Raw genomic sequence first — 23,774 nt, 5'->3', positions numbered from 1 at the left:
TTATCAACAGCTGTACGGGGTTACTAATAATATATAGTGTAAGACAATTAAATAAAACCTTACTGTCCAAAATGCGATGAAGTATTGAAGCACTGTTGCAGCAATAAATAGGCAGTACAGTAGGGAGTACAGCAGAAACAGGAGGAAGAATTTATAGTTCGAAAATCCCACACAATTATTCACCCTACAAAAAAACAACAGGATATTTTACAGGTTTGCAAGGAAGTCCACACAACATCAGAGAACAGACTCCCTGCTTATCACCCACACTAAATAACATCTTCCTTCACTTAGACTGTGAAACAGAATGCTTACTACGTACATACTCAAAGAATTAGCGCCGTTCTAGCATAAAGTAAACATTCCATCCAAGATTGTCGCGCAGACTGCAGGGCTAATTATTTGCTCAAGTATTAGAATTGGGCCTCGATAGCAAGGTTAAGCCTCACTTGCCAAAAACAATCCCTATTCTTAACTTTCGACAGAGATATGCCTTCCTCAACTGATGGATCCCTCACTCTGTACAGACAGTAGAAGTATCTGTCATTGCTGGCAGGCATTTGAGCTAGCTTTTCCTAAGCTGATGTATCCCTCACACAGTGCAGCCGACTATATTTAACTAACCCAAGCAGCAGCCATATGCATTGGCTCTGTTGATGCGTCTTTCAAGGTCCTGTGCATAAATGACAGTTTATCCAATGGGTCTGCCTGTATTGTTTAGGTCATGTATACATTCATACAAGCATGCATTCACTCACTCATCTATCCTTCCATCCCTGCTTTCACAAATCCATCCCTTCCCATGGAGAACTAGGGGAGACAGAGTGTGAAAGTGACTTGAGGACAAGTAATCTAAAGGTAAGCAAGCACAAAGAATAAGCTCCATTGGGGGAAGATCAGAGCAAGAGAGACAAACAAGGGAAGGATACTAAGAAGAACCCCCCCCCCCAGCACTCTCAAATTAGCCCCCCATCATCTAATAATCTAGCAGCTTAATCATAATGTCAAATTTCTGCCTTGTATCACTGGCAAATAATAAGTATGTTGCAAATGCTACTGTCAAAGAGTGTTGACCCTGCTCTCGCTCATCTCTACCATTCCAATCACACACCCGGTCAACCACACCCACCGCTTACTTCACTTTACAAACTGCTGCTTCAGTGGTGCTAGTTTTGCTGCTATGTCAGAGCGCAGGGTTCCGATATAATGCAGTAAGGTACTTTCTCCCCCCCCCCCCCCCCCCTTCATCAGATGACATCATCTGTGCCTGCTCATGAGTGTTTCCCTGGGCATGACAAATCCCCCTTCCCAGGTCAGCTATTTCCCCCTCTTTGTGAACCCTATCGAGTTGTAATATAACGAAAGGGGAGAAATCTCATCTTAGCGAGCGACCTCTGTAGTGAGAAATGCCCATTTTATGCAGCAGGTCAGATGGTAATATGCAACCTTTTGATACGTGGACATAACACGCATTCCAGGGTAGTGGTTCGAAAATGTTGCCATATACTTCCTCAAACAAACTTAAGTGTGTAGCAGCACAAGGCTGAGGCTGCATTCAATTGTCCGGTCACTGTGAGTTGTATGTTGATTACTATTCTTAGGCTCTTTGCGTTGGTTGCCAGGAGAAGTGTGGCTCCTAGTTCGAAATTATCTTTGTTTAAGATAATGAGCTGGGAGTCGTCAGCAATCGATATGATGTTAATTCCATAAGCGCTGATGATGCTGGCAAGTGGGGTCATGTTGGTGCTGAGCAAAGTATGGCTGAGTGAGGATCCTTGTGGAACTCCGCAGATAAGGTTGACAGCATCCGAGGCAAAAGGGACCAGGCTGACTGACTAGGTGTGGCCTGTCAGGAAGGAGAAAATCTGGCATCGTGCAGAACCTTGGATCCTGGCTTCAAGCAGTTTTTGGATAAGGATGGGGTGGAAGCCTGTGTCTAAGGGTGAGAAAAGATCCAATAGGCTGAGGGCTGCAGCGTTACCTCTGCTCATGATCATTCAGATGCCATAAGAGGTGGCGATCAGGGTGGTCTCTGTACTGTGTTTGGGCACAAGTCAGATTGAGTGGTATCACGCATGTGGTTGTCAGAGCTTTGGATGGCCAGGTGTTTATCATCTTCCTGGATGGGGTAGCAGGGAGATAGGCTGGTAGTTGGCTAGCATCTTTAGCTCTGCTGAGTGTTTCTTGAGGGAGTAGGAGAGGTAAGCATTTGGTGGCTCTGAATTGCTGCTTATATCATCTGTGGAAAGATTTGTAAGTGCTCTTGTTGGTGTGGTTCTGCCTGTTTCCATCTGTGTACAAGCAGCCTGCAGTGGCGTTTGGTGAGCCTGAGCTATTCCATTTACATGCTTCCTGCTGACTTGTTTTCTTGGCTTTGAAAGGATCCAGGGTATTGGTACTTGCGGTGATCCAGGCATTGAAGTTGGAGATGGATTCAGAGGGGAGGAGGTTTTTTTTATTGTGTTGAGGTTGGTGGTTTAGGAGTTCAGAAAACCAGGATGCTTCTGAAAGCTTGTTTCAGTCTTGTCCTGAAGATTTAGTGATGTGTTTCTGCAGTGGTGCGGGATGGGTATGCTGAAGTTGATGGTTTGGTGGGACCAGGTGATCTGTGTGGGCTTGTCTACTGTGAGGTAGCTGAAGCTGGTGAGGACAGGGTCCAATAGGTTTCTGGCAGCGTGAGTGGGGCATCCACTTGTTTGCTAGGTCTGAGGTTGGCTAGGTCCTCCAGGAGGTTGGCTGTGTTGGGATTGGTGAGTTCCGTCAGGTGGTAATTGAGGTCACCAAGGAGGATGAAGGCACTGGAGTCGAGGATCAGGGGGACAAGAAAGTCCAAAATTGTCCTGTAGAGTTGATGTGTTGTCAGAGACTGGTATAAAAGGGAGCCGCTCAAGATGTAGTTGACAGTGATGAAGAGCTTAAAAACCTCTTTTAGTGCAGTGTAGTGACTAACACAGCTGACAGCAATAATCTGTGAGTGAAATGATCAAGACTGGAAAGAGTGTCAATTAAGACATGACGTAAGGTGGCCCTTTCTCCCACAATTTCTAAATAAACCACACCAAATATTCTAAACAAACCGAAATCTCTACTAAGAGCCAAAGAATAACACTGACTGTCTTTTCAGATGGAGCACAGTGTTCCAGTTACAGGACCAATGTCCACAACAGTCTGTAAAAGTTAACCCGATAACTTACCAGGGGCAATGGTGATCCATCTTTAGCACACATCTAAAAAGAAAAGAACTGTGTTTAAATTTAGTGAACACAGAGTGTAGAAGAACAGGTTCACTCATAGTTCTCACCTCTCCGGAAGCAGTGCACGACATCAATTTGAGATATTTTACAAGACAATTTGGAAGTGATAAACATTTCTTTACAGAAAAAAACTTCACTGGAAAAATAGCACTTTAGCAAAATATTCTGCATGCATGTACAAACTGCATACAAAACGCAGCATCTAATATTCTGTTTCACAGCCACTGCCCTCCAGATCCATTTATTCTGAAACACATTTATGTGCTGGCAACATGATGGGAAAAATCACTATTCAAAAGCTTTGCAACATAGGTGACACTTTTCTGTATGGACCACATAGCTAATTGAATTCACAATTCAATAGAGTACAGTCAATTTTAGCAATTATCACTGTCTTATAGACAGATGCTAAGGATCTGAGAACTTCGACCAGAAAAGCAACTCATATCTTTACAGTAATGTTAACTACCAGTGTTACTGTGTTTTATAATACGGTGACATCCCTGTAAAGCACTTCCTTTTTTTAACCATTCAAATAGAGTTACAGCAAAAAAAACACATACAACATAGTTAACCTAAAAGCAAAATACTGTACAACTTGCTACCACTATGCCCCAGTGCAGCCCCCCTTAAACACCAAACCCTTTCTGGGAAAGTTAAATATACAAGTTTATACTTGCCAGTGTATTAACATTAATCCCAATATCAGCTTAGACTTGACAAAAGTAAAACAACATCCTAGAAATGGGATTTATTTCTTCCCCAATTGCAAAATGTTAAAAATGCATCCCGCAAAAAACATTTCATTAGCATTTTTTGTTGAAACCCCCTCAAATCTATTTGAAGTAGTCTGATTTTCCAAGCAGGTACTAAACTATCAGAAACAAGTATTAACAATTGTTATTTAGTAATAAACAAAAGAAATAGCACAAAATTGGCAACTTTCAACCTACCAGACCGTTCATAAAAGGCAAGCATTGGGAAAGACAATAAGTCTCGCCTTTGAAACCTGTTGGTTCTGACAATGCTTTTTTTTCATGCTCATCAGCATCTGCAAACATGGGTCAGGGAGTGGGTGTTGGGGGGGGTGGGAGAAAGGGAAAAGAAGCACATGATTGAGTGAGCAACAAGGAGGGCGGGGAGACGTAGACCAGGGAGAGAACAACATAGTGAAGCATAGTGGTCAGGAACAGCATGCAGTGGGGGGGAAGAGAAGTACACAAATGTGAGTGCAACATGGGGCACAGAGGAACAGAGCACACAAGGGAGACAGCAGGAACACACACTCTTGTGGAATGCTGAAACAGGAAGAAAAAAGTAGTTCCCTAATCATGAGCAGTGCAAGGATACCAGTAAAGAGGGTATTCTCCAGCAGAGGGACAAACACAAGATGAGCAAGATGACCCACTGAATAAAAAGCAAACAAGATTGACAAAGTAAAGTAATGGTTAGCTACGGGCAGGCATTTAGGCCCCGGCAAGCTCTTGGTAAGCTGACTATATGTCTTTTGCAAGTAGAGTGTTATGAAAAGGAATAAGAAGTGGTGAAGTTAAAAGGCATGCAAAGAAAACTGTATCATAGTAGGTACATTTGACAAAGAGCCTATAAATCTGTTAAATCTGTGTGCACTTCTTTTAACAAAAAAATGCTACAATGCCACAATGTTATGACCGCAAGTAAAGTAATTGAACATTCAAGGGTGAATGTCGCTTTCACTTTATAACAATCAAAGGAATCCAAAATTGAGCACTTCCTTACCAAAAAAAAGAATGTAATCACATTTTTTGTCGTCATCTCAGCAAAGTAAATACATCAATGAAGACACATTATCTAACAGAAGACTACTTGATGCCCTTTCACCAAAGTCTTATTGGAAAACAAATTGCACAATGTAACCCAGTCACAAAATCAAATGGCCTTAATGGACATCCCACTGAAGCAAAGCCAAACCATGAAAACAGCAGAAAGCTCTAAGGGCTGATCCTAAGACCACGTACTCTCTGTACTACTGCTAATCATTTTATGAAGAAATAATGACTTGAGGTTTCTAACAACTAAAGCTTTCATCAGCCAGACCTAACAGACACTCTAAGAATTATCTCACCAAGCAACCATTAAAGGAGAGGCTACAGCACAGTTTTCTCTGAAAATAAAATCACTGATAGTGATTTAATTCTTATGTGCCTTTCAAAGCGATGAGTCGCGATTACTTGAATCAACCTAGTGCCCTTTTCAAAGTTCATGAAAGACCGAAAGCAGCAACCAGAACAATTTGTACCCTCTTTCTACAACGAATGTCATGAACCAAGCAAGCCATCACTGTGGTCTGGGAGTAGAATATGAAAAACAAGTGTTATAGGCACATAGATGGTGGGATAAGTGGGATCTGGGTACATTGATTTCAAAATGTGCTGTCATTCACTGGCACAAAATAAACCGTAAAGCCAGTGTACTATTCCCTACTGAAATTTGTTCTCGTTGGTAGTTCACAGAAACCAGGCTGCAGAACTCCTGGAGTAACTATTTTGTTAGAGTTCCATTCCTTTTGCAGTCATAGTATATTCTAAGATTCCCCTGTAATTCAAACACAGTAAAGTCTGACATTTTCAAGAATGCATTTTCAGAGCTAATGTTTACTCAGCTTTCATCCCATAAGCCATTTATGAAAATACACACATTCAGATTTCATACTCATGAAACGTTTATTGATAAGGAATCCTACAGGCTGTTTCCTATTGGACAACATTAACGACTGAACTACTATTAAACATGACTTTAATGCAACTGAAGCTTGTTCTCATGTTCAGGAACATGATAAATACAGCACTATTTTGCTTCAAACCCTGCTGTGAACTAATGTATAAAAAGATGCCACAAGTCAGACTCAACATACATTGCCAAAAAGCAATAGGAATGGCAATTAGCTTTAGGAGCTTGCATATGAACTCCTTAATGGAGGGTGAGGCAAAGAGTGGCGCGTCCTGATATGTAGTTATGATAGAAGCATAGCTTGTGCTGTTAAATGTTTTTATTGGTATGTGCTATGTAACTGTCAGGAAAATCAGTAGATCACAAATGCAGCACAAAGTAAGCACAAATTAAGTTAATGCATGTAAATATTGCTCTGTGAGCACTTCAGTGTAAGACATTCAAAGTTGTTTATATGTTATTTGTAGAAAAATAATTGTGCACTAGTCTTTGTGTGAAGTGTATTTGTTAATTTACTTAAGCGCCTTTTCCCTAGAATGCTATGTCCTTTTTTTCTTTTCTTTTTTCACAATTTGGGTCATAATATTATGCTTGAATTAGAGTCTGTTTGTTCTGTATGAAGGGGATTATAAAGGTACCAGGCTCGTGAATTAAAGAAAATGTGGAAATGTCACGTATCTGCGTGTTTTAATCACCAAACGCTGGAATCTTCAAAAGCTTTGCTGTGCTATGACCGCTCTCCTTCCACCTACCAGAAATTGACGGTGAGAAAAAATAAATTTTTGCACTTTGTACCTACTTAAATTTGCAATGTAAATAGGTGTGAAGCCAATAGGAGGGGGCAAAAAACTGTACATATCTTAAAATCTAAATTTAGCAATGGGCCATTTGCGTACAGTGTTCAAGCTATTTTTCAAAAGAAAGTAATCACTGAAGTAGAAAAATTAGAATGCAAGTGGGGCTAAAAGAGAAATAGGTAACACGATTTCATTTGTACATTTCTGTACCAGATCCAGATATAGGAAAGTATGATACTACTACTTCCAGCAGACTCTACTGGTCACAGGGCTATACAGTTTTTGTAAAACAGGCTTAGGAGGATGAATCAAGATGCATATCTACTTTTATTTTTTTGTAGGTTTGTTTCTACATACTATGATTTGGTGATTCCCATATTGTTTTTTTCAAGTGAACTGCTCAAATGCATATCACAGAGGTGATTGCCTTGAAGTGAGAGAACCTGGCTCGGGCCGCAATCAGTGATTCACCTACTAATGTGCTTTTAATAATATAATGTTTGCACTTTGTTCTAAACATGCACTGCCTAAAGCCAACAATGGAACCGTAACTTGGTAATTTTTCATTGTAAAATGACCATGCATTTCTTGATAATGGAAAAAATGGGTATGAATGAAAGTTATTCATGTTTTATAATTTACCCAATAATCTGAATTTAGGTTAAGAGTCACTGGTACCTCTCTGAATACTGGGTTATCCACAATGGCGGGCGATTTTGAGGGACTGTCCTGCAAAAGCAGCAAAAAACATATACCAAAATTCTACAGAGCGCTGCAAATGTCCGACCATCTTGTGTTTCCACATTTCTCCCGATAAAAATGGTACTCAACATTTGTGGGTGGGCCTATCGCAATGGACACGAAGGGGCCAAAAACCTCAATATTATGATGAGAGGAAAAGATGCTTGGATGAGACAGACTTTGGGAAGGTGGGTAGCTGCAGTATTTAGTGTCAGTGCAGGCTGCACCAGACAATTTTGGAAACTAGACACCCAGGATAATTCATTTAAGGTATGGCTTGTGTAAAAGGTCACCTCGTTTTCTTATCCAGAATGCTCTGCAAAGGTCCAAGTTAGGGTACAATATAAACCCCATTTTCAAACATTTATGTGACGAACAAATCTAGAACATCTGGCCACCAGTATATGCTCTGCCGTCCTGCATTCCCAGACTTTATCCAATAACTGTACTGCACATTATTGTAGGCTAGTCCACAGCAAGGGGCCAAAGCAGTGACGTTCTGAAGACACAGTGTCAAAGTGTTCTTTACATAATACAGTTTTGGTCTGTTCCAGTCTTGATGGGGGCTTTCATTTTCAAATGTTCAGCATGGTTTATCCTTATTGGTCACTTGCAGGACCATGCATGCCATGACTATGACTACAGTACATTGTGTAGGAACCAACAGAGATATACCTGCACAGGTCAACACACCGAACTCAATGATGTGAAATGCAAATGGCCAATAGACGCCATAGGGAGGCACACAATTTTACCAGGAAACATGGCTACTCACGTTGTTTCCACTGAACAAGAAAAAAATGTACCCTTGTGCCAACTGAGCCCTCCGCCCCTCCCGTGGGGGGGTATATAGGGCAGAACACTTCAAAAGTGCTCTACACAGTAGCTGAAATGCAGATGTTGTGTAACGTCCAGAGCCACTCAATGCCTTGTGTCAGGATGTCCAGCGCCCCACCCTGTATCAATATTGTTTAGCTTCGCAGAAATGCTCACTGGTGTCCACAGTGAATTTCAGAGTCATTGGTGTGGGCCAGACCAGGGTCTTACATCCTATATCCGCCCTTTCACAACAGCTGAAAACTAGATGGTGGGTGAAGTCATTGAAAGACAAGCCACATGTCAGAATGTATGGTTCTCGCACTGCATTTAGATTTTTTCATTTATACCATATGGGAGAGCTGGTAACATGAACTGCTAAAGTCCAGAAATTATGTACATCATTCATCTGCTCATGGCCGTAGGGTAGGAAGCCAACCAGCTGCTGGTGCAAGAGCCCAACCCCCAGAACCACATAATATATACATGTGAACATACATAAATACGCCTGCCTAGATTATGTGGCAGTAAATTGGTTATTCCTGCTGTGTTGATTCATAACTAGATTCACATCCCATCCTTCAGGTCGGTCCTTTAGGACACCCTCAGCATGTGCTGGACACAGGGGTTGGGATTACAGCCTTGGAGGGTAGTGACAGTAAGGCCTTCATGTGACATGGTATAGATGGTGTAAGAAAGTGCCTCTTTTTGCATGATCACTGCCATTTGTTTGGGCTGATGCTATTGGTTTTTAAACTCTGTACACTAGGACACTGCTAGCCAGTCCCCAATGCATAGGTTCTGTCCACTAAAAACTTGTTGAATTGGTTAAAATCCTGACTGGCACATTTAACTTTCATATAAGTCTCTAGCATATTGTACCATGTGTACCTAGGGCCTGTAATTTAAATGTCACTAGTGAACTGCAGCGCTTATTTTGTCACCACTAAAGTGACCATGCAAAACATACCTCTAGGCCTGCAACCGCACACTATTTGGGAAGTTTTTAAATTGCAATTCCGACCTGTTAAAATCATCCTTTTAACAGGTCTAAACCTCCATTTTAAATAGTAGTAAGTCACCTCAAAACTACACCTTATCATCCCCAAGGCAGGGTGACTAGTATTTAAAATTAGGGTGTTCATCCCCAACTGTCACCTGGCAGCCTGTTGGCCCCCTGGAAGGAGGTACGAATGGCTTCCAGGAAGGGGAACAAAAGAAACCTTGGATGGAAGCAGGTGTGACCACTTCCTGACAGTGTGGCAATGGGGATGTGACCATCAGATACAAAAGCTTCAAAGGGGCATCCCATCACAGGCAGATGTAACTCAGACCTCGACCTGCCCTTCCAATGTTCAGGTAGTCAGGATGGCACCAACCCAGTGGGAGGAAAACCTGTTTCAGAGCTTCTCATTTCCTTAGAGACACCTCGGGGGACCCAAGGAAAGAAATGTTCTACCATGCTGGAAGAGCAGAGCACTGCGCGAGGCCAAACCCTCAGGAAGTGATGTGAAAGTGGGTAGATTTACTCGTATGTTCAGGGTGTTTCCACCACCCACAAGTGGAGCAAAACATAAATGTGGCATCCATGGATACCTTTTTCAGAACATATCTGCACCTGTTGAAGACAAAAGAAGAAGGGCACCTGTGGAGAGAGAGAAAACTCAAGGGCTGGGTCTGCTCAAACTTGCACCCAGGACAGAGAAGTGAACTCCAAAGGGTAATTTGGCTGACCTCCTGCTAAGCTACAGCTCCTCAAAAGCTGCAAGAAGCCAAATGGATTTGCCATAGAACCTGGTGGTGGCTTCCAGGTGAGCGAGTCCTAACCCCCAAGTGGTGCCCATAAGGTCCAGGATCACTGTCTGGTATTAGAGTGCACTCCTCTGACCCTAAAACCTGCAAAACAAGACACTTAGCAACGTTTCCTTCAGAGAACTAGCAGAGACTGGACTGAAGCGGACTATGTTGAAACAGGGGTCTAACTCATCTTGGTGGATTCCGCAAGTGAAAGGATTTCAGAAACCTCAGAGTTTGAACACAGAGGGGCTTCATCAAGGTTGATGTCAAACAGCATCCAGCTGCCGGCGAGACCTTCCTGGGCACAGATTCTGGACTTTGCCTGCTCTGAGCTTTCCAGTTGTCAATGACCGTGCCAAGATTCCTGCCAAAGTCAAGGCCTCCTACAGAGGACCTGCACTCCAGAAGGTTGCCGTCATCAACCCACTCCTTCGGATCCAACCTCCAACTGATGTCAACTGTCCAACACATCAAGGACGACCTTTCTCCAGGAAATCTTCAAAGTCAGAAGGTACATTTTCCACTGGGACAAACCTTGTGCCTGTGTCCAACCAGAAGTATCTCACAGTCAGCTTTAAACTTTTGACTTGGACCAGCGACCAGATGACCGATATTGGTGCTTTCTGTTTTTAGGTGCTATTTTGACTTTAAACTTCTAAAAATCTTCGCTTCTCTACATAAATTTTTTTCATTTTGGAATCAATTTTTGCATTGAATTTTACTCTCCTTTTATAAACTGGAGTGGTATTTTTATTGTGTTGCGTTTTCCACTTTTCAACTGTTATGGTACTAATAGATGGTTTACACAGTTCTCCTAGCCTGTCTGGTCTGTAAAACAGCTTCCAGGGTTGAGCTCAAAACTAAAGATTGAGACCTAACTGTACCTGCAACAGAATTGTGACATTACTACTTGGAGACAGCTCCTATCCCCTCCAACTAATAGTCCACATTTACACAGATGGGAATGAGCAATGCCAGCTCGGAGCGGATTCTCTGCATTGTCCTGTGTAAGTCGTGGTAGGCTGATTGTGGCAAGTTATGTGGGCCTAAACTGAAAGGAAATGTCAGGTCATAAACGTGGGCTTTGTCACAGTACCATCAGTCACATTCTGGTCTTGTTTGGTTGAACAGCAGCAGACTGATATATTTTGGTCTTGTTTGGTTGAATCGCAGCAGAGTGATCTATGGTCACTATGGCACTGGTTCACGGAGCCTCAGAAGCGCTGCTGCACATATCACACTTGGGACGTCTGTACACTGCCTTCTGTCTGCGATTGCCAGAGCGCACTGGGAGGCGGCTTGCCCTTTAAACTTGCAACATGCCTGGGAGATGCTGCAAGTAGAATGTGCCTGATTGTATTCGTTGTTATGCAGTGCATTCCAACTTGAATCATCTTTCCTAGTTCACAATTGCCACTCTTTCTGGTCTATTAAGGAGCTCAAACCCTGGGCCCGAGTCCCAAGTTCAGACTAGCTTTTGAGTTGTGATAGGAACACAGGAAGTCATCTTGCCCCACTGAGAATGACTACCTACAATGGTTGCTGCATCAAGTGTGTCACAACTTTGCTAGTTTCAGCACACTGATCATCCCAGCACATCCCAAGAACCTTCAGTTTGAATGTATTTCTGTTTCTATTGTGAGTTGTCCTTTGTTTTCCTTCTGAGCTCTTTTTCAGGTTTTAATTTTTCCTCTGAGGGGAACCAGTATTTGTACCAGTTTGGTCATTTTTACTCCAAGAGTCACCTCCTGCATCCTAGGGTTGGAGGAGGAACAGAAGTAGCAGAACATTCCTGGGTAAAAAAAAAAAAACACAACATCTAATCATCTACGAAGACTAGCTGAACCCAGAAAAGATTAGTACAAGGGCTGCGGGGGGGGAACTGCCACTTCCTTTGCAGGTAGCTATGGCTACCAACACAAGGAATACCTATTTATAAAGGTTTCCAGATACTTCAGAAAAAGTACCTACAAATTACTGTCAGCCATTAGAATATTCAGTACAAAATCACATATAAAAGATCCAATACAAGCTGTTCCATTTACAAACAGCTTTTTGTACATAAAATTCAAAAAATTTGCACATCTTACAGATCACCAATGTGCTGGCAAACTCCATTGGTGGGAGCCCTAGAAATGTTTTATAGGATATGTGCAAACAATTGTACACCAGTGATGCTGTGACAGTACACTGTCGTTGACAAACTAGAGTGTATTGCCCCTTTACTGCTATATGGAAGCCCCAGATAAACAGCCAATGGTAATTCTCTGGAAGCCCTTCAGTGCAGACATTATTAGTGTAATGTTATACAGCACTCTCAGATGGTAGCTTCCATCAGAAAGGGACCAGCCATTTCTAGTTGCATATTTCCAGGAACAAAATGGTAAAGCAGGCAATAGGATCGATACAAATGGGATGAGGAGAACAAAAGGCCCACCTGAAACTCACAGAAGAAAGACAAATACGCTCAAATCTATCAGGGATGGGATAAGGGATCGGTGATTTCACAAGCTAAAACCATTCACTTGGGCCATTTTGGTATGTGTGACACATACACCCCTTGCAATGGATGTATGCACTGCACCATCTTCACTTGAGGTCACCAGACACCCCAGAGCTTCCCATAAACTGGGTCAGGAAGTATAAATCGACCAACAGAGAATAAAGACACACAACATATTTCAGGAACAATACTCTGTATATTTCGAAACACACCAGTAGTACAAGACACAAGAGAGTAAATTCTAAATTAGGTAAGCCTACATGGGAGAACAAAGCCAACCAAGATTTACAGCCCTAAAACGGACATCCCTGCCTCGCACTGCCCAATGTTGGATCCCAGGCAGCCAGGCCTGGTACTGTGAGGGAGTACAGTCAACATCCTCTAGATACAAGCCCAGGACCAACATAGCCTTCCATGCTTTGTGAGCCAAGTTATAATCCCTAGGACCAAATCCCCAAGTAATCCAAGAGGCAGTTCCCACACAATACTATCATGTTGTACCAATGGGGTAGGGCAGGGTTCTGCAAAGTTGGTCCTGGAGAGCCGGGTCCATGTCAGATTTTTAGCATATCTACATTTAGAAAAAAAATGTTTCAGAAATCTACATTTTTCACCACCGTGTAGACTCCTGGGTAGAGGACCACCTACCTACGAATGAGCATAATATAAATATCTACCCACTCCTCTCCTTCCTTACCTCCATTTAGTTACCTCAGTGGAACTGATATTTTGCAGAACCGAACTGGAAACTTGGTCTGGGACATAGAATTGCCTCAGGTAACCCCAGACATCTGTTCACTCTTACATAATACACACAATTTCACCACTGAGTCTCTCAACGTATATAAAGACAAGTTACTTACCTTCGTGAACACCTTACCTGGTGGAGACAATACCTAGTTGCAGATTCCTCACCTTAGAACTTCCCCCAGGCATCAGTCTGGATCCGGAGATTTTCCTAAGCAGTACCCCTGTGTGCCATTAGGGGGTTGTCAGTCGACTCCACGTCCGTCGTTGGCATCGTTCGTGCCGGATATAATCTTGCGGGGCTATATAGGCACCACCCCGGCGCGCTTACGTCAGTTTACTTTCACAACTTTCCGCCCCAGAGGATAAGAGCCATGAAGAACACTGATCACTAGGGTGTCAAAACTAAGGCCCTGAAAGGAGAGTCCCTGTCCCTAGAAATCAGTTAGCACAGCAGGGAGGATGGGTGGGTCAATAAGGAATCTGCAACTAAATATCTCTATCAGATAAGGCGTTACCGGAAGGTAAGCAATTTGTCCATCTGATAGAAATATCTAGTTGCAGATTCCTTATCTTGGAAGACATACTTAAGCAATACCATCCCCAGAGGAGGGTCTGCAAACCAAGATCATACTAGAAAGTCCTGCAGGACCCAGCGGACAAAGTGCCCGTCCCTACGGACCTGACTGCCCACGCAGTAGTGTTTGGTAGTCATGTGCAGAGAACACCATTTTGATGCCTGACAAATATCAAGGACTGGAATTGGAACTTGCAGCTTTAGCTCTGGTAGAATGAGCACAAAACTCTCAGGGGACTGCTTTTTAGCCAGTGCGTAGCACATCTTAGTGCAGAGTACGACCCATATGGAGATTGTCCACTTCTGCACTGCTCTATTTTCTTCACACCACCAAAACAGACAGTTGATCGTCCACCCAGAACTCTTTTGTACAATCAAGGTAGGACCACATGCTCTTTTTGGGTACACGCAGTGGATTCTCTCCTATTCCTTAGATGGATGTGCATAGCTAGTAGGCAAAGTGATAGATTGGCCTCCATGAAAGGGTGTGACTACTTTTGGCAAAAAAGAAGCTCTAGTGTGAAGCACCACTTTGTCAGGATAGATGGAAAGGTAGGGTGGCTTAGTTGACAATGTCTGCAGTGCAGTTCACGCACCATGCAGGAAGAGGTAAGGCCACAAGGATGGCTGTTTTCAAAGGTGTATTCTGTTTTGGTGGAGGGACACCCGGCTTCCAAGATTACATTACAGACTTGGGGAGGAAGGTTGAAGGCTTAAAACTGTCGTCACTCAATCTCCACACAAAAAGGTGGAGGGTTGACAGGTTTCCGGTGGAGAACCCTCCCCAGCTGCTGCAACAGAAGATCCTTCCCAAGAGGCAGTCTGATCGGAGGATCAGTGACCATGCTCAGTAGATCAGAATACCAAACTCTCCATGCCCAGTCCAGAGCCACAAGAAATACTGGAGCCCGGTCGTTCTTGATCTTCTTAAGAACTCTGGGCAGAAGTGGGGCCCGAGTTCCACTCAAGATGAAGTGTCACTGAGCAATTGCCGCCTTAGTAACTACAACATGCAAAACTGCTGACATTTCGCGTTCTCTGCAGTGGCGAACAGATCTAACCAAGGCTCTCCCAACTGCTAAAAGACACCTTGCACCACCGCTGGATGGAGACGCTATTTGTGACTGACTAAACATTATCGACTGAGATAATCTGCTCTGGCGTTCAGCAAGCCCGATCAGAGAGCCCTGTTGTTCCAGCCACGCCCAGAGGCACAGAGCCTCCTGACAAAGGGTCCATGACCCTACCCCGCCCTGCTTGTTGCAGTACCGCATGGCGGTGGTGTTGTCCGTGAACACCGGCACTACTTTTACCTTGAGAGAGGGAAGAAAAGCTTTCAATGCTAGTCTAATCACACAGAGCTCCAACAGGTTGATGTGGAATCCAGGCTCCACCGGAGACTGGACGCCTCTAACAGGTAAAGCAAAGCTTTAGAGAATTTTATGATTTTCGCCACTAAAGAAGAAAAGTACAAATAGTCAATTCATGGCAATATTCTTTCCCTACTGGAAGAAAGTGTACGATATACCACATCTCAAGTGGACAGCCAGGCAATTTTGTTTATTCTTCCAAAAAGGTACTATTCCAGGAAGTCTATAACAGCTTGACAGTATTAATACTAAGCCTACCTATACAGCATGGTTTGAGTCAAGTACCTGTTTGGTGATGCTACTCTTAACTCATGATAGAAACTATACTGGACACTCTCTTGAGCACAGCTTCTAGTACGCACTTCAACCTTCAACAATACAATTCCCCCGTCTTCCCTGTCCAAATCAAACATCATCCTGGGCTCGCCTGCATCTGACTCTGTCCTGATTCAATCACCACTCTGCATTTCCAAACAGAAAATGCACCCCTCAAAAATGTTTAGATCTCACCTGGAATATTTCTAAATTTTCACCACTGTGAAGTGGTCCAATGGCAGTCAGGACATTGCTCACTTTATTTGTGAATATCTTTATTGATTTTCTTTTTAACAAGTTACTACAATGCAATACATTCAACATTTTAATAAGATACTCTAGATGCACGTTGTGAATACAAATGTATTAACCTAAGGAATCTAACCATATGTACAAAGGCGGCACTCCTCCATTCTGTTCATCTAATATTATGTGCCAGCTTGAGTACCTGGAAAGTCTTTCCATTTTAGTGTATTATGAGGCATGGTCATTCTATACATACACTGATCTTTTTGTGAGACTGTAAAACCGTTTGGCTTAATCATCTCATTTAGAACAAACTACTGCCTGTGAGCTCATGCATAGTGCATCAAACTCAGGACAATACTTGACAAACTAAAAAGAAATAGCAGCATTTAAATACTATTGCACCACTATGGTTGCATTTTGTATTGTTTACATTTTAATACCAACAATAACATGACCCATTCAGTCTCAAAGAGGTTTCAGTGCCTGTATCTGCAAGTCAGTTAATGAATTGCCTTCAGACTCTGCCCATTTCAACATTTTGGTCAAGTAGCTCACAGGTTGGGTTGATTGTGTAGCCTTCCAGGCCACTGCAATTTGTCAGTTACCCAGCAGTAAGCCCAAATATATGCATCTTATATCCAATTTTGCTTTTGTAGATCAACTACCGATAACTAGCATACAATCCTCAGAGTACAGCAAATCAACTCTCCCAGTGAGTTCCGACAGCAAGAGTGTAATTTATTTCCCATTAGCACTCAAGGTAGTACCTCCCTAGAACATATAAACTAAATAAACAGCATTAGTGGAATATCTTGGGCAAACATCCCTCACTTCAAAATCCATTTTGTGAAACATATGTGGTGTCAAAAACATCCTGTGGCATATATTATATGAGCTTTAACCTCTCACCGCTAGAGATATCTGTGGGGAATTCAAGAAACTTCCCCCATTCCCTTTCTGTGAAATGTTGATTTGTGTCATTTTCCATCTGTCTCTCAATATTGCCAGGGGACTTTTAGTTTGTTTGATCATACTACGCTATAGCATAGCATTAGCTCTTGGCTACTGCTATGTGGTAATATATGCTTCAGGATTATATGTGTAGTCAGTTTGTTGTTCTCACATTTCTAAGCAGGCATTACTGTTTGCAAGACTGTGGCATAGGTTAGAAACTGTCCCACTGGTAAATTGCCCTCTCTACGCAATTCTACAAATGCTTTAAGTCCGTGCTCTTCAAACAGGTTACCTACGGTGTCAGTCACTGCATTATGCAAAATTGTTAGTTATGGTAGTGATTCTCGTAAATTCTGGGTACCACCATAGTTATTATAAATAGAGGGACAGGGAGATTAATGGTCCAGTATACTGCCTCCCGAACTAAGTCTGTAAAAGTATGAGGTACACTATTCCAGAAAGAACAAGAAGAGAAAGAAAACACAGGGCAAACTTATTATTAGGAGCAAGAGCCCTCACATCCAACTGGATGTCAGGCTTCATCATTAGGCATGTTCCTCGTCAGACCGGCGCTGCAATGTCTGACAAGCCCCCCGTAAAGGGGTGGGCTCTTTGCCGGAGATCTTAAATCACTCCTTAAGTGCCTTCACGGAGAAAAGGAGAGCAGAAAAAAATTAAAATTGCATCAAAACCAAGTTTTACATCATAAATTTATTAGGTCAGCAAAGGTTAGGGCCAAGATTAAAAACCAGTGGAGTGTGTTGATAGTAATAATGCTCAACCACTCTCTCAATATAGATCAAACGGGGGAAGGGACATTACCTAATACCTTCGCTAATTGGTCAATGATGTGGAGGGACGGGGAAGAACTTCTACCGCCCCTAAGGGGTCAACATGTTTTGCGTCTAATGGGTCAAAAAAGATCCGGTGACGCTTCTTCAGGACCAAAGAAAAAATCCACAAATTCAAAAATACTTCTCCATCTACAAAAGACCTATATGTGTCTGAAGATGTCAATAAACTAGACTCCATTCACTTACTCTACAGACTGCGCATCTAGCTATTTTAGGAAGTCACTGTCGCCCGTCCCAAGTTGAGAAAACGGCTCAATAGGAATAACTTGCCTGGAGGTTGGTGCACTAAGTTGTTGCAGCCGGTACCTCACAGGGGACCTACCCAGGGCAGAGTTCCTGAGAGTGGTAACCACCATAGTTAAACAGTCCGGGCATACACCATGGTACAAACTGAAAATAAAATTACAAAAAAAAAAAAAACATTTTTCCAGCAACGCCAAACAACACTCGAAAGCCTGAAGTTAATTTGCACCAATATGTCTTCTATTTAGAACTGCAGGTGCAAGAAGCATGCTCTGCTTGTTACCACCAATATGTGCAGGTTCCTCAAATGTAGTACCCGCACAACTTGCCACCCACTGCAGCAATGTAATATTTTTCACTCTGGTGCATGGAATCTATCCTCCAGTATGGAGAATTGTCATTTTTGAAGTGTAATTGTATTCCTGTTTTCTCTCGCTATTACCTCCAAAAGCAGTGAATTCAGAGTTTTAAATATTTATGGGACTGTTACAAAGAAATATTGTAGCTTAGAGAGGATTATCATTTTAGAGAGAACAGCCTTGCCCATTAAAGACAACAGCAGGTTGCACCAAAATGGGATGCATTCTGTGATATTTACAATGGTTTTACCTAGATTGCCCCCCAGTGTACCTTCATCTTTATGAAATACCTGTATTCCCTGACACTTAGAGGTTCTGTTAGCCAATCGTAGTGACAGCGCTGACAGCTGACACGTTTCTACTACATTTTGAGGGAGGAACCAGAAGGATATCTATTGGTTAGTTTAATTCTGATACTTGACCTACTCAGTTTCTACTGCTGGGTCATTATTATAGAGGAAGAAGTTGTGCCAAAGACCACATAAGGTGACTCCCCTATCCGACTCCTCAGCCCTAAGCACGTCAGCTGGGGGTTCCACAGCAATCACAACAAGCAATGGCAAAGCCAATAGGTTTCGCCTATGCAAGAACTATTGGCTTTGCCAATGTGTTTTAGACATGTTGCACACTAGTGTGGCTTCTATTCAGCATGGCTAAAAGTTAGTGGCATAGAGGAAAGTGGTGGGGAGCCAGAGAATGGAATGGCAAAGAATGGAGTAAAGTGGAGTGGCATAGTGTGTAGTCGTGTAGAGTGGCATACAGTGAAGTGGTATAGGGTAGGGTGGACTGGTATGGGGTGCACTGGCTTAGAGTGTTGCAGAGTATAGTGGCAGAGTGCAGCGGCGCTGAACTCCGAGGCATACAATGCAGCATTGTAGAATGCAGTGGTGCAGAGTCGAGTGGCGTTGAGTGTAGAGTAGAGTAAAGTGGCAGAGTGGAGCACAGTAGAGTAGCATAACTGGTACAGAGTAGAGGATAGTGCCTTAGAATGCAGTGGCACTGAGTGGAGTAGTGTAGAGTAGAATGACAGAGTTCAGTGGCGGAGAGTGCAGTGTTGCAGAGTAGAGTGACAGGGTGCAGTGGAGTGCAGAGGCGCAGAGTACAGTGATGCAGAGTAGAGTGCAGTGGTGTAGGGTGCAGTGACATACAATGCAGTGACATACAGTGCAGTTGCGTAGAGTGCACTGACAGAGCGGAGTGGAGTAGAGTGCAGTAGCATAGAGTGGACAGGTGCACAACAGAGTAGAGTGCAGTAGCATTGAGTAGATTGTTGCAGAGTAGATTGTTGCAGGGTAGAGTGAAGTGGCATAGAGTGGAGTGGTGCAGGGTATAGCACAGCTGCGTAAAGTGGTAGAGTGCAATGGCTTGTAGTAAAGTAGCGTAGAGTGAGGTGGCAAAGAGCAGATTACAGTGGCATTCAGTAGACTGGCGTAGAGTGCAGCACAATATAGTTGAGTGTTACAGAGTAAGGTGCATGGGAGTAGATTGCAATGTTGCAGAGTGGCGTAGGGTACAGTGGCATACAGTGAAGTTTGCAGAGTAGATTGGTGTGACCTAGACTGGATTGGCGAAGAGTGCATTGGCGTAATGTGGTACGGGGAGTACAGAAGAGCAGCATGAAGTTGTGTGGAGTGGTGCAGACTGCAGTGGCATGAAGTGGTGTAAAGTGGAGTGCAGTGGTGGAGAATAGAGTGGAGTGGAGTGGCGTAGAGTAGAGTATTCATGGTGTGGTAGCACACTGCCATTACAGACAACACATTTTAATTTAATTTGACATGACCATTACATTTGCAGGGACACAGTTTTACTACTAATACTATACAGTGCACGGAAGAAAATGTGTGGAAATTGCATCTCCAAGTGTAATGATTGTTTTAATGATATTAAAGTATTTATTTCAAACAAACTTCACAAATAAAAAAAAGTGTTTCATTTGTGTCCTGAAATATTTACACAATTCGTTTAAATGTTGTTGTGTGCTAGAAAACAAACAATTTCCTACCACCAGTATCCAGCAATACTGCCATATAAATCCTGTCACTTTGAAGTCAAAGAAAGAAAAGCAAACAAGCGCCCACGGAAGACAGCACCTGACAACTGACTTCGGTCTTTGAATGCACAGCAAATGTGATGAGATGAGAACAAGGTTTACAGGCCTGTTTACAGAAAGGGGGCACTCAGAAGGATACTGTAAATAAGATTTGGGCAAGGGAAGGTATGAACTCAAGCTGGACAGCCTAAAACAAATAAAGCTAGCAAATGGAAAGCAAGAAAATGTGAGTTACAAACCACAAAACCAATGGCAAGCAACGGGCAGAATGTATTCCCAAGTCAGCTTTCTGAATGTCCAAGATGTCTTTAGCAAACCAGACAGCTATGCAATCAGGAAGGTTGCGACCTAAAAAGCAGGGTTCAAAGGGGGCAACCCTGGAACGTGCCCCTATTTACTTCCCATGTCTGAACACGGCTATTAGTGATGCTTAAAGTAGCTTTATCCATGATAACATTTCAGCAGCAAATCCAGTGTAGTGTCCCCATACCAGGAAAATACCTCCAGCAAACAGCATGAAAGGCTTGTTCTCTAGACTATGGAGGCCACTGATGCTTGTTATTCTGCTCCCAGCAGTTGCTTATTCAACAAAGGATACAGCAGTCTAATATTTGGCAATGGATTTCTACTAGGCATAAGCCCTGATTGATCTGGGTAAATTAGTTCAGAAGGAACTTCAGACATCCTGGACACCAGCAATTTGGCCAAAATGTTATAACCCATGTTTAGCCATTTGTATATAAGAGCCCATGTCGAGTGGGTCATTATTAGGCTCTGAGAGTGTAATGAACAAAGCTTCTTTTGGATGATAAAGTAAGTGAGCAACTATCCCTGACAGTCGTGTATATTATAAATAATGTGGTGTTAATGTGTTTGTGAAAGTGCTGTAAAATGTAACTGGCAGACCATAACTTCCTGGCATTTTGCTAGGTCCCCAGTATCGTTTTAAATATTTTATTCAGCAGCTATTAGCGTTTCCAGTTGCTACCTCTTCTCATCTTTAGTTTATTCAGTCAGGCTCTACTTTTGAACTGTTCCTGGCAGTCATCTGTAGTATCAGCAGACTCTGCATACAATTATTTTATAAAATTAGATGAAAGCTGTATTGGTACACAACTGAGTGTGTGATACTTACCTATTCATTTTCCAAATTGCCGTGATGTTACTAGATGGACTTTCACTCCTTGTCAACCATGCCATTAGTCTACCAGATTAGTCTCCTTCACTTTGTAATGGTGCTTTTGTAACCTATCTATTAGTTCTTGGTAATTCTTCCTTGTTTGTTTTAAGTGGGAGCAGCTTTCCAGGGACGTGAAAGCTACAATTTTTAAATGTCCTAAACTCTTTTCTAGTTTTATGTTGTCCATTTCCAAAACAACCTTAGCCACGTCTCATTTTTATGCATGCACCTCTCAGAGACCTTAGCAGCCTCCCAGACAATAAAGGGATCATGAATAGGCTCCTTGTGCTCCACAAAAAACGACTTAATTTCATTTTGAGTGATTCTCTGTAAGGTGTATCAAGGAGTGCCTCCAGCTGCAGGCATAAAGTCAATTTAAGTGGATTACAATCAGAAAGGGTTTTGCTCAAGTACTCTGTATCTTTAACCGCTTCCCCCATCTACAGGTTACTAATAAACAAGTTAATCCTAGTACGCAAGGCATGTACATTGAGAGTAGTACGAATACTACCAAAATCCCAAGGTGCATGTTTCTCCAAATGCCTACTAGTCGTCAGTTTGTTGACTAATTAAAGAACTTGCAAAAGGCCGAAGTTGCCACAGTGGCCTGGAGAAGTGGGTATAACCTGAACCTGCTCTGGGACCACTATACAATTAAAACCACTCCCGCAAATGGCGACATTTTCTTGGTCATGAATCAGTTGAACAACTACCATGGTTAGGCACTCATTCTGGGAGATTTCTGCGGTATAAATGTTTAACAACCTCAAAGGCACACCATCCGGTCTACCTAACAGTATTATGTATCTACCGGCAGGATCAATAACCACCAGCTCTCCCTTTTTCCTGTAGTGAGATGTGTCTCTTGGAGGTACACAATGTATATGCCTGATCAGTAAATAGATGAATGCATTCTTTGTGTTTTGGACAGGTTGCCCAGTCTCCTGATGTTCAAGTTAGTATATCATATTTCGGGCTACCCACTGGGGTGCTGCTGGTGGATGATAGTCTAAGGCTGTCCCTGGAGCTGTTGGACATTTTCTGTTTCTTTCCATCTCATCCCAGTCACAAATTAAACTCCAAAATTACCCTACCCAGGTCTAGTAACCAAAACTACCCAAAAAGAATCATTTGATCTTTATTCAGCATATATTGCCATAAAAGCATAATACATAAATACACAAAGCATTAAAAAAAATCTGAGTCATTCAGTTTCAATATTAAAACAAGATCAATAATATTAATAAACAAGGAATGGGTAAATCTAACACCTAAAAATGGTGCGTTACTTACAGCCATTTCAAAGGGTTACCTGTTCATACTGGTTTTTTATCTGGAGAGCGCTTTTAATAAAATTCAGAATTGCACAGCATAAGTCTATTGAAGAAAGTCTTTGTAGAAACTCCATAGCGGGCAAATATGTTTTAAAACCAGCCTTTTGCAGAAGGGCTACTAAAAAGGCAACTCTAGGGATTTAATATAGGGAACAAAACATGATCCATTTTTGCGATGGAGTTACAGTGGCATGGGGGTAGATCATGTTTCCATGAACCCTGAATAGGAAAGGCCACTTTAAAATGCATGAGGTTTAGTCTAAAAAAGGTTCGATAAAAACTGTGACTTGGGTTCGCAAACCAAGACAAGTATGATTCAGCGTAATTTACAGTGACTATGAGAATATACAGCTCCACAAACTCTAATCTCGACACATTACTTAATCTTTTATTCATACAGAACTTGGTGTGACAAGATTTCACAATAACTTTAGAGTCCCTTTTCACTGATAATGTATGTGGAAACATTTCCAGGAGCCCTAGCTTGCCAAAAAGTGCCAGCTGTGGTATTTTATTAATGTTTTGTAGGGATAAGGAGTAAAAGATGAACTCTCTCACCAGTTTTGCTTCAGGGTCCAAACATTTAACCCATAGTAAGAGTATGGCAATTTTTATCTGGTCTTCCACCAAGGGCAGCCCCAACTTTTCATGGCTTATAAAATCTGCAGTGTTTTTAGTAATGAGCAAAACCATTTTTGATGCACTGCGGTGCATTCATGTTTTGATACCCCCAAACACCATCCCTGTAGGAAGTAGCCGAGATACACTTTGCCTTTAACAATCCTATCATCTCTAAAAATGGCTTATGATTTAAGATTCTTGCAAAACGGAAGACTGCTTCTGTATCTCTTACCATTTGTTGTGAATTCATTAAAATATGATCTTTCCAGCTTAACTTAGAACTAAAGGTTATGCTTAATAGTTA

At 42.4% G+C, this 23,774-nt stretch overlaps 1 protein-coding gene across 2 annotated transcripts in view; it reads right to left on the bottom strand.

Annotated features, from left to right (window-relative positions):
* ZDHHC20 (zinc finger DHHC-type palmitoyltransferase 20) overlaps positions 1–23,774 on the bottom strand; it is a 309,510-nt gene that overhangs the window by 181,181 nt on the left and 104,555 nt on the right. For both annotated transcript variants that reach the window (XM_069202257.1, XM_069202258.1), the window contains exons 6-7: positions 3,195–3,227; positions 64–184 (exon numbers count right to left, since the gene is read on the bottom strand). In XM_069202257.1, the coding sequence (XP_069058358.1) occupies positions 64–184; positions 3,195–3,227 (154 nt within the window). The remainder of the gene's footprint in view (positions 1–63; positions 185–3,194; positions 3,228–23,774) is intronic.

Source organism: Pleurodeles waltl, chromosome 8, assembly GCF_031143425.1.
Source record: "Pleurodeles waltl isolate 20211129_DDA chromosome 8, aPleWal1.hap1.20221129, whole genome shotgun sequence".
NCBI classification, from domain to species: Eukaryota; Metazoa; Chordata; class Amphibia; order Caudata; family Salamandridae; genus Pleurodeles; species Pleurodeles waltl.
The sequence above is the reverse complement of the archived record's forward strand: the minus strand, read 5'-3'. Positions and strand labels throughout refer to the sequence as shown.